This window comes from Sycon ciliatum, chromosome 10, assembly GCF_964019385.1.
Source record: "Sycon ciliatum chromosome 10, ocSycCili1.1, whole genome shotgun sequence".
NCBI lineage: Eukaryota > Metazoa > Porifera > Calcarea > Leucosolenida > Sycettidae > Sycon > Sycon ciliatum.
Window position 1 is genome coordinate 22,375,280 of NC_088652.1, and position 12,048 is coordinate 22,387,327.

Genomic DNA, 12,048 nt, shown 5'->3' on the forward strand with positions numbered 1-12,048 from the left:
TCACAAGAGGAAGCAATCTCGACTCTGATCCCGATCCACACGTGATTTTTATCTCCCGCCAGTAAGAAAACAATGCGAGTTTTCCATTTTTTTGCAGGATTACCATAACGAAAGTTGGCCCGTTATTTTGAGCTCTCCAACGTTTTTCCGTTACCCGATAACGTCTTTGGGCATGGCTGGGAGTGAGTACCGTGAAAGTAAGCGTTATCGTACTTTTGCTAAGGATCTCTATTGAGACATTGGCACTACAGAAGTGAGGAGAGGAGAGCACGAGGCGTCATACATTTGTACTATAATAAATGAATGGCGAGGACAACAAGCGGTGCACACTGGTTACATGGTGATAATCTCGTGCTCTCCTCTACTCACTTCTGTATTGCCAATGTCTCAAGGCTCCTCTATTATAGTTTACTACAGAGCCAGTTTCATTTCATTATTAATTTACTCCCTGATGAAGCCCCAAAGGCGAAAATTTGGAGATTTCATTTTTTGGAATAAACTTTGCAGCGTCAACGACCTTAGTATAGTGGTGGTGACTGATCATGATATGAATTGGCTGCAGTGGAGCCTCCGGGTTCTAAAAAGCTTTGATACTCCTAAGATTTCTAGAGCTTTCAGGACCTGGTGTTGCTGGACCACAAGTCAGTCGCCCACCGTGGCCACCAACAAGGTCAGGACCTGCCTTGCACATTACCGTTTCATCGATAGTTGAGCACACGGCATAGTTCTGTACAAGCTGCAATATATCTGGAGTCGAGGGGGAATATTGTGCTTCAAGCTCGTGAATTAGAGTCCGGAAATGCTGAAAGCCATTCTGCCACCATCAGCAGCCGCACCGCAATGCCGCATGTCTACATGTCATTCGTAACAACTCGCCAGTATCCTTCCTCCTCAATCACGAAACAACACACTCCGCTCATTTCCCCACTCCCATTATCGCAACGTGGAATCAGCTCCCACGTATCCTTCAGCAGTCTCCCGCTTCTCGCAGAGGTATATATGCACACCTTCAAGAAAAATGTTAACGACCACTTGCGGGGCAGCGAGTGGGTGTAGGCCACACACAGGTTATGATCTCTCTATCACAGCCAACACACCAGCCTAATATACTGACCGCACACCAGCTCCCTTCTACCCCTCTCTGATCCGCTTCCCTCAGCCGTAAACCTAGCTTGTCTCTCCCAGTCATCGTACCTTATGCGCATATAAGTTCTCTTTATCTTCTTATTTCCACGGTGCACTGCTTTTACTACTGTCATCTCCTACCTCAATCTCAAATTCTCAAATTCTCAAATTCTCCCCATGGCCGTTTGCAAAGGTGCTTCCTCCCCTCTTGCGTGCACATGTTCTTTTCTCCTATGCATCTGCGCACATAAGTAACGATGAATCCGCGACCGTTGGTCGGAGGAATTACTTTTTCCACGCCCCACTTCCATCCGATATGCCACCGTCCTCGCTGTGCAGCATCTGATGGTTCTGTGTCAATAAAAATGTTCTACCAGAGCTCCATGAGGGACTACAAAACCCAATATGTTCTTCAGACTATTTGGAGAATGAAAAATACGTGCCCTGGGACCGAATGGACCCCGCGTCCTCGAAGACGAGGTTGGTGCGACATCGGCGATACTTGGGGAATTGTGTGTTGCTCCCTATATGAGAGCTTGAGTTTTCCTGCCGACTTGAATTCTCACTTGACTGACTTACGACTGCCGTCCAGAGCACACGAGTAGTCCATCGAACCGTCCACTCGGCAAGAAAGCACTACTCCCTTCTCAATACACAGTGTGTCGGAGAGCTTGAGTAGGCTAAGGAAGATTGTGCATGTGCATGACTGTGGTCTCCAAGCACAAACATCACCAGGGATACAAACTTACAGAGACTCTCCGTTTCCAGCGCGACAAACACCTCGTGAACACCAAATAGCAGTGTCAGTCAGTGTCGCTTGTGGAGGTGCTGGACACGCGCTGAGGACCGTTGGCCATTCACAACGTTATTGCCTCCAAACCATCTAATTCGCAAGCCCGCGCTGGGGACAAACATGTGAAGAAGAGGTTGGTGCGACTTCGGCGATACTTGAGGGATGGTGTGTTGCTTCCTACATGGGAGCTCGCGCTTTTCCTGCCGACTTGAGTAGGGACTGGTGCTTTCTTGCAGGTGTGGCGAGTGGACGGTTCGATGGACTTCTCGAGTGCTCTGGATGGCAGTCGTGAGTCAGTCAAGTGAGAATTCAAGCAACACACAATTCCCTGTTTGAACAGTAGTTGACAGAATATCTAGTACTAACTCCAGAACAGAACAACAAAGACAATCAAGGCTTGTTTGCTGGGACGTGAAGTGTCATGCTCTCGCAATCATCAGCAAACAAGCCTTGATTGTCCTTGTTGTTCTGTTCTGGGGGTAGTTCTAACTCCATAAAACAACACAGTTATTGTATGGGTGTCAAGGAAGAACGCATCTGATTGTGCTAACCCAACATTATTCGTGTTTTCCAAGTTTCACCACTCTTCGGCGATGTAGGAAATACCCAGTTGCAGGTTTCATGTCTCCTTCACGTCATACTCCAGTTTTTTGCTGACGAACGTAGTTGTTTTGAGTAGTGGTATATGTGACGAGGAGTACAAGAAAAAAAACCTCTAAAATATGGCCTGAGCTGATGAAAACACAGCGAAATACGGCTAGGGTCCAAGTGGACCCCAATATACTGGGAACATAGGAGAAGGATCAACAAGGAATGAGGGTTAACCAAGGTGTGGGGACAGCGTGTTACGTGTATGACGTCTTCAGTGACGAAATTACACAATTTAATGGGAGAAGACGGAGAGTACGATTTATTCGGGGACGCAAGAACACGTTTCATTTCTTGGCTAGTTTCCGAACAGTCCCTGCAAACACTATGTCTAGGTTATTGGATGGACACTTTACTTTCTTCAAAGTCACCACCCGCCTCCTGAAGAGGTATATATTTTTTACACAAAGTAGCAACCGCTGGTTACTAGTTTTATACTGGTTATCACCACGGCGTGAATAATCTCACAGATTACGCCAAGCTATATCTTTCTATAATGAGTACCGTCCAACCCGCAGGCGTGTCAGACGATCAACGTGAAATATAGCTACCTAACCAAATTTGTTAGTGAAATTTCGCTCTGGACTATGGTACTCGAACGTGCACTAAGGTCACGCTATGCCATTGCGCGAACATTGTTATTCTTGTTCAGATCCTTGGTAAGAGTATTAGCTGTGTTACGGTGCACGCCATTCTATTCGTTAGATAGTGTGTGTTGACATCGTCTATTCACATTCCAAGCATTTCGTTAGTTTCTGCCATTTCCTGATTCATGTGACTGGGGAAATGCGACCAGAATGCGTTTTTTGCTTGGCCGAACCTCGGCAACCAGGAAAGCTTCTAAAATGTTTGCACAAAATATGCAATGACTGCTTGCCCGCCAGTATTCAGGAAGATGGTAAAATCCTCTGTTCAAAATGTCGTCTTGTTACGCCCTGTCCGCCACCTGGTCTCACTCACGAACAGTTGCTGGTAGACGATTCCATGTTTGATCGCAGTCAGCACGGCAGAGGAGATGATGCAATGCAAGCAGAAGCGAGCGATAAAGATGCTCTAATTGGCGAAGGGCAAGTAACACCGCCTGGTAGCGTCCCACATGCCGGGAATTCTGCTGCCGCCTGTCGGGGCTTGCCGAAAGGGGAACGTTGCCAGGACCACAATTGTTATAAGGCCAAAGTGCGCTATTGTCGGGTCCACATCAAGAAGGAGCTGAAGCACTACTGCAAGCGATGCCGAGAACATATCTGTAAGGTTTGCAAGCAGGAGAGTAAGCACGCGAAGCACATTGACAAAATTGGTGATATGCGCAGTGAGGCTGCGGCATTGCATGGCATGCTTTCGGAACGACTACAAACACTTTCCCCTGACAGAGCAGATCGGGAGGCTGACGAACTCACACAGTTCAGCAGTGGTATTCTTGAAGCAGCTCAGTCGGACGCATCCTGTTTGGTCGAGAGTATCAGGAGGAGTCTAAACTCAGCTTTCGAAAATGAAATTAGTAGCATTCGAAATAGGGCGCGAGCCCTCTTAGTGGAGGCGGAGAGAATACAAGAACAACAAAGGGACTTGCGTGATCAGCACTGGAAGACCTACCGCGGAGCGCTGCGTAAATTTGAAAGGATACAGAGTATCTTACAGTCTACACAAACCGATGTGGATTGCCTCAAAATAGGTCCCCTCGTCAAAACATTCTTAGAAGAAACCGAGGGTGACCTCCGCGAGATCAATTTCTCGCTGAGCTCAGGTACCCAGATGCTTCGTCACTGGAGCCCTATTCGTGTGAAAATGTGCATTGACAGCATGGGTTTAGTGGTGGATAACACTGACATCGATCTGTCGAGATGTGTGATGTCCTTACCCGGTCTGTTTTCCACGTATGTTGGCGAGAGGATCAATATTACTGCTCAAGTGCGAACGAGTGATGGTTTTCCAGTTTCTCAACGTGCTTTGAAGGCTTCTAGCATACAGCTCTGGGCAGTGTCAAACCTTCGCATCTCCACAGTGCGAATACCGATTACTGGATTCAGCAAAGGTGAGGTGAGAGCAACTGTTAAATTTGACACCTACGGAGTGTTCAGTCTGGAAGTTCGTCTAGACACCCCTTCTCCTATCCCTATGTGTTTCCTCAAGGAGGCATTCAATGACTTGGTTTGGCAGATACAGGAGGCCAGCAAGCTACCAGAAGGTGGATGTGCATGCATAGGTGCGGTATATGCGAACAGAGCTGTTATATTCGATGCTAAAACCAATAAACCAGAGTTCTCCATGTTAACAATGCCTGTACTCACCCTGGGTAGCGCCCATGTAGTGGCGTGTGTGCGCCAACAGGTGAATGGCCTGGCTACAATTCGTGCTCGGGAGCCATTGAACGACACCTGCCCTGGAGCTATAATACTCATACAAAACTGTCCTTCCGGTAACCTTGAAATAGGACTGACATCTGGAGACAGCGCCGGGAGGAAGGCAAACTTTCATGTCCTGGCGGCATCCGGCAATGCCCGCTGCTTCGGTCGTCCTAAGCAAAAATGGGTTCGAGGCGAGCTGATAAAGATACTGCCTTCTCCAGACTCCTGCCACAAGTTTGAGGTAAGTTATATATCATCAGAGGGCCGATCTGAAATCACAGTGTCAGTGTGTTACTGAATTGTTTCTACTACTACTAGCTTAATTAACCACCCCTGCATCCAACCCTTGGCATGCTACAACCGACAACCGTTGCAAACTTGGGTGAGAGAATACATACAGTAGATTCAGTATAAACATTGGAAAGAAGATCATCGAAAGAATGAAAAAGGCAGCTGCATCAGCATGCAGCTGCGCATCAAAATCAAATGTAAAGATGGCGACCATGAACGACTGCGACGTGGATAAACTGCAAAACAAACTAGTGCAGCGACACTGACTCGAATGAGTAAAGAAGCGGAGAAGACGAAACGGCAAGGAAAGCGGATCGCTACGATCGCTCAAATGCACTAGCCTAGAGCGTGCATAGCGCATGCAGTCAAACGGTCACGTGATAAGTGCGTACACAAGTCATACGTCATAATAATGCAGTTGACAAAGAAAAGGAAACAAAGCTGAGCGCGAGGCAAACAAATCTGCAGAGCGCGAAAATATAAACACATTGAACGAAGGATTTGTTTGAGAACAAAATGCACAGGCAGACAAAGAAGAAACAGTTCGAAGCTAGAATCAATGTCCGTGTTTCTTAGAATCAATCATGGAGAAAGCTAACTAAGAGTAACTACCTCTGTCACGCAAGACCGGACCTAAACACCTACGAAGTAAGAATTGATGTGTTACGAGAAATACGTGTAGTGAAATAAATTGGTATGCATTGCATCGTGACACTACTAACTTACTTGCCAAGCTGCATGTACGTGATTGTAAATGTACAAACAACATGCAACGTCGTAGTAAGCACAATCGTAACTCGTGAATTCCTTGTTGTTGACTCAAGGCAAGCAGTACCTCGTGTACACGTTGACAACGACGAACGAATTGATTAGACTCTGATAATAAATACTAATAATATGAAAGAACAACAAAACGTAAATGTCACCTACGATTACACAACACCTCTCCCCCAGGTGAATTTACAAGGAGAGGCGAACAGGGGGGCGAATCGAAGCACGATCGCGCAACCCATAACCATGCTGAACGACAGGAATAGGCCAATCTAGACTGACTAGCGATTCTTCCTCCTCGGGCAACTCAGCAACAACAGGAGCTGGAACATTAAGAACAGCAGGCTCACGAACGGGAACAGACTTCAACAGGGCGACATTGACAGTCTTGTCTCGACGACCAGGCTTCGAAATACTAACAGTGGAGGGTGAAACAACAGACTGTACAACCCAACCGTCCTCGAAAGCAGACTGACGTTTCTGGTGACGGTCAGGACGCAACAACAGGACACAATCACCAACCTGGTAAGGGCACGGTTGGACGGGCTCGATAAAGTCTGTTCGGGACAAAGCATCATCCACCAAATCTCGAATGCGTGCTGAACGAGCAGACAGGGTATCCACCCAATGACTCGCCGAGTACAGCAATGGCTCGGATGCAATTAACAGATGAGGTGGCTGCCAACCAACCATAGCTTGCATGGGCGACAGACCAGTTGCACTATGGGGGCGATTACGGTAGCAGTACAAGAGCATATCAAGGTCCAACAGCCAATCACCAGTGGACGAATCTAAAACCTTGCGCATCAGCCCGAGCACAGTGCGATTCATGCGCTCCGCAGACCCTTGTGATTGCGGGTGACGCACAGCACCAGTACGAACAGTAACACCCATAACCGAAAACAGGGAAGACACAATGGCATTGCAAAATTCCGTACCATTATCCGTACGAACACTATCTGGTGCACCCCAGACCTGACACATCCGCACAAAAGCAGCAGCAACAGAAGCAGCATCATGGCGCTGTAGCGGAGCAATTTCAACCCACTTGGTGAAAGTGTCAACACACACCAAGACACAATGAAAGGGGGAACCATTACTCGAGCCAAGCTCTAGAACATCTAACACCACCTCACCCCATGGGCGACCAGAAATAGCATGACGCGAAGCAGCAACAGACGGACCACGACGAGGGTTAGCAGCACTGCATTGCAAACACTGAGACACAAAACTCTGACACACAGACGCAAGACCAGGAAAGAAGCAGCACTGACGCAACATATAGTACATCTTCTCCCAAGAGCCATGACCAGACACTTCATGAGCATTAGAAACCACAGCAGAGACTAACGCAGCAGGCACAACAGGAACTATCACAATGCCATCAACAGGCGATTTGACAGAGCGATACAATACACCATCATCAAGCAACAACTGCGTACGAACATTACGGTACTCACTGGGTAGTGGCTGATCATGTTGAAGGCCACGGATGACAGACTGTAGCGTAGCGTCATCGGCCTGAGCTGCGGTAATGTCGGTCAAACGAAGTGCACATGGCAGGTGGACACTTGGCGCAGCGGCGACACACTCATCCGGATCAGCAGCAGGCGGCGGCTCAGGAACATCAGGCGGCTGCTCAGCACGCTGCAACAACGACTTGGCACGCTGATTCCACAGGTCCGGAACACGGGTGAGAACGTCGGCACGGTTCTCTGCACTGGGCACCCACTCGATTCGTGCACGTAAACCAGTTACATCGAGTAGATCAGCAAGGACCTGGAGACGCCGTTGAATGAGAACATCATTCAACCCCTTAGTCCGCACTCGCTGGGCATTGGTGAACACTTGGTCCAACCAGGCAGCGACTGTCTTGGAGTCGGTTTTGACCAGCAAATCCTGCACATTCCATGATACTGCAAGCTTGACGCCCTTGATGGCCGCGTCCAACTCAGCCACGTTGATGTGGCGACGATCGCTGACTTGGCGCATCCACGTGCCATCTTCAACCACGTCACCCCCGATCTCCAACGACGCACCGAGGGCAAGGTCCGAAGCATCGCACCACACAGTAGCAGAACTGGTCAGATCTGCATGCCATACACCACACACCGGATCATGATTGTGGAGCCTTTGCTGCAGGTCAACACATATCTGCAGCAACTCAGGTGACACCGTGTCGTCCCAGCCGCAACTCTCTAGGCACGCCAAACGTTTCGCCATACTGCACGCGGGCCGCAGCCAACCAACGACGGGGTAATGGCTGGTGAGACGCCCACACCACTGAAACACCTTGCGCTTGGTGAGTGGCTCATCAAACGCTGTCTTGACTCCGTCACGGCGGCGCCACTCAGTACGGCCATCTGGCGGCGTTGACAACTGCAAGCCGAGAACACGAGAGGTGGGCATTGGTTCCGCCGGCTTGGTCTCCAGCCCATAGCTAGCCAGGCGCGCAGTCACCGTCTCTGTCAGGGCAACAGGTACACGGACGTCGTCAATATAGTTGTCGACGTCATCAAACTCTCGAGTCACCCAGCGCACAATGATGTCCATAAATTTCGGCGCAATGTTCAGGCCGAATCCCATCCGCGTCATGACGTAAGAGCGACCTCGCCATACCACGACCTGGTAGCGCAGCAGATCAGGGTGAACACGAACTTGAAGGTATGCTTTCTTCAGATCAACCAGGACATAACCATCAGGGCCCTTGACGCGCCACGACCGCAGCGTCTCGGCACATGCTGGGGCGTCTAGACCAGGACTTGAGATCAGTCGTTCGTTCAGTAGCCGGTAGTCCAGACACGGACGGACAGGTGTGCTGGCCTTGTGCGGCTGGCTGACTGCCAACAACGGCAAGACGCATTCCGGAGCACCATGAACAGCCTCGTCGTGAGGCACCATCCACCCGGCATCGATCCAGCCCTGGATCTCTGCACCAAACTTGCGCTCTTCCTCGTCTGTCAGTTTGGAGCGGGAATACTCGCCGATCCCGTGGCCGACTGGTGCATGCGGTGGCTTGCCATCTCGCCATTGCCAGTTGAGGGTCCAGCAACGCTGCGTGGCGTCCCAACGTACTGACCCATCGTCGGACGTCAGGATGATGTCGTCCCCGTCGGTCCGACAGCTGACATGCCGCAGTGGAACGTCGGCCACACTAGCTGTCACGTCGGCATGCTGGCCGAGCGTCACGCAGCACAAGCTGCCAGCGTCATCGTAGCGCAGGTGCAGACCCCCACACTGCGCAATAGTGTCGGACCCGAGCAGAACATCAGTGCCGACCACAGACAGACTTGGAACGACGAGAACCTCCATGGCGACAGCGGGGATACTGACACAATCATCTTCCCGGACAAACTTCAACAGCGCACTGCCCAGGATACGCAAGGGTTGGCCATCCAGCGCCAATACTGGTTGGCCCGTGTGGGCCGTCACAGGAGTCCCGAGCTGGTCGACAAGTGCTGACGTCACCAACGTCCGGGTAGAACCAGTGTCTATGACGGACCGCACACGGACTCCCGATGCAGTGTCACAGGACACATCAACAAAGACCTTTGGCAATCCCGGCCGTGCCAAATTCGCCATGCACAGGCACCTGTCAGACTGCACTGGCTCTGCAGCTGCTGCCGAGGACTGTGCCAAAGAGGCGAGGAACTTGCGGCGCAACCGACAGTCCCTCTTCATGTGGCCCTCTTGATCGCAAAAGAAGCACATAAGCGGCCTCTGCTCCTTGGGCGGAGGGCGTGGCTTCTCATTGCCCCTCTGCTGCCGTCCGCCCTTCTGGTACCGGCGATGTGGACAGTTGCGCTGGACGTGCCCCACCTCATTGCAGTTGAAGCACAACACACTGGACTGGCGAAGTTCCGGAGCAGCAGCGGCAACAGCTCCCGATACACTGGCACGCTTGCGGCAGGAGTCGTCCGTAGATCGCAGAGCACGGACTTTGGCGACACACTTAGTGACAGTCAGGTCTGACTCCGTGCTCGCCATGCGCACCTGCCGTCCATAGTCCAAGGACAGGCCATCCAACAATTGCTCGAGCAACACCATATCCTTATCATCGGCACATGTGTGACCGGACAGCGCCAATAAGCGCTTCAGGTCGGTGACGTAGGTATCCACGGGCTCATCGTCCCGGAGCGTCCGCGCTTTAAATTGTCGGAACGCATCCGCCGGGGTCATGGTGTAAGCAGACTCCAGGGCCTTCTTTACTGCTGATTCACTCGCCTTGTCAGTATCAGACAACTGCTCAAACAGGTGGAAGGCATCACCATCCAAAAACAATGGCAACGATGCCATGCGGTCGGTTTCCGTCGACAGTTTCTGCAATCGGCACAGAACCAAAAACTTCCTCCAAAACAACTGGAAGTCTTCGCCTTTTCCTTTGAACGCTCTCAAGTAACCATCCATTTTGATGGATGCCATGGTTACACTGCCACTGCACTGGTGTAGCTCAAACCAACACCACAAACACTACAAATACTCAAATTCACTCGACTGCCTCCTGCAGTTCTACACGAGCACTCGACCGGTCCTGAGGCTCTGTTCGATCGGGTTTCGGTACCACTTGTTACTGAATTGTTTCTACTACTACTAGCTTAATTAACCACCCCTGCATCCAACCCTTGGCATGCTACAACCGACAACCGTTGCAAACTTGGGTGAGAGAATACATACAGTAGATTCAGTATAAACATTGGAAAGAAGATCATCGAAAGAATGAAAAAGGCAGCTGCATCAGCATGCAGCTGCGCATCAAAATCAAATGTAAAGATGGCGACCATGAACGACTGCGACGTGGATAAACTGCAAAACAAACTAGTGCAGCGACACTGACTCGAATGAGTAAAGAAGCGGAGAAGACGAAACGGCAAGGAAAGCGGATCGCTACGATCGCTCAAATGCACTAGCCTAGAGCGTGCATAGCGCATGCAGTCAAACGGTCACGTGATAAGTGCGTACACAAGTCATACGTCATAATAATGCAGTTGACAAAGAAAAGGAAACAAAGCTGAGCGCGAGGCAAACAAATCTGCAGAGCGCGAAAATATAAACACATTGAACGAAGGATTTGTTTGAGAACAAAATGCACAGGCAGACAAAGAAGAAACAGTTCGAAGCTAGAATCAATGTCCGTGTTTCTTAGAATCAATCATGGAGAAAGCTAACTAAGAGTAACTACCTCTGTCACGCAAGACCGGACCTAAACACCTACGAAGTAAGAATTGATGTGTTACGAGAAATACGTGTAGTGAAATAAATTGGTATGCATTGCATCGTGACACAACTAACTTACTTGCCAAGCTGCATGTACGTGATTGTAAATGTACAAACAACATGCAACGTCGTAGTAAGCACAATCGTAACTCGTGAATTCCTTGTTGTTGACTCAAGGCAAGCAGTACCTCGTGTACACGTTGACAACGACGAACGAATTGATTAGACTCTGATAATAAATACTAATAATATGAAAGAACAACAAAACGTAAATGTCACCTACGATTACACAACAAGTGGCTCATGTTCACCGGCCCACCTTGATGATTCGCATGTTCCACAAAGATACTGAGATTCATATTAACGCCCTTTCTCTGCGTAATCGATGATTGTACTTGAAGTAGAAAGATAAGCATGGCAGAAACACATCATGATAGATTGTGTACAATATGTCTGCCCAACCTTTCGTTGCTCAAACCAAGATGAATTATCTACTTTCATCTAGCTTTCTGGGTTCTTGAAGCCTTGTTAGGTGCTCGGATGACACGCATCAAAACCGCTTATTAGGTTGCTGCCGCTGTATTTTGGCAAGTCTAAAGGCTTAGTCTCGTTCTCCTTTACCCCACAATCGATAGTCTAGTTCCAGCTCGATAATTATTCTTTTGCCAATTCCAATCCAGTGATGCGTGCGTACACTCATGCGTATTCTCAGTCCTCACCTATTCATGTCGCTGTTTGTCTCTGTTGATACCCACCAGAGTACTGTTAAGTCTACAATACCCTATAGAGTAGAGTGGTGTGTAGCGTCTCCAGGGATTTTTACATAGGCTGTTTACCAGTCGAAAATATTCGAAAACGAAA

The 12,048-nt window shown here is 49.4% G+C and overlaps 1 protein-coding gene across 1 annotated transcript; it reads right to left on the reverse strand.

Annotated features, from left to right (window-relative positions):
• Positions 1–6,162: 6,162 nt before the first annotated feature.
• On the reverse strand, positions 6,163–10,395 carry LOC135826746 (uncharacterized). Its single transcript, XM_065339347.1, has one exon. The coding sequence runs from the start codon at positions 10,393–10,395 to the stop codon at positions 6,163–6,165; it is 4,233 nt and encodes a 1,410-aa protein (XP_065195419.1).
• Positions 10,396–12,048: the final 1,653 nt, after the last annotated feature.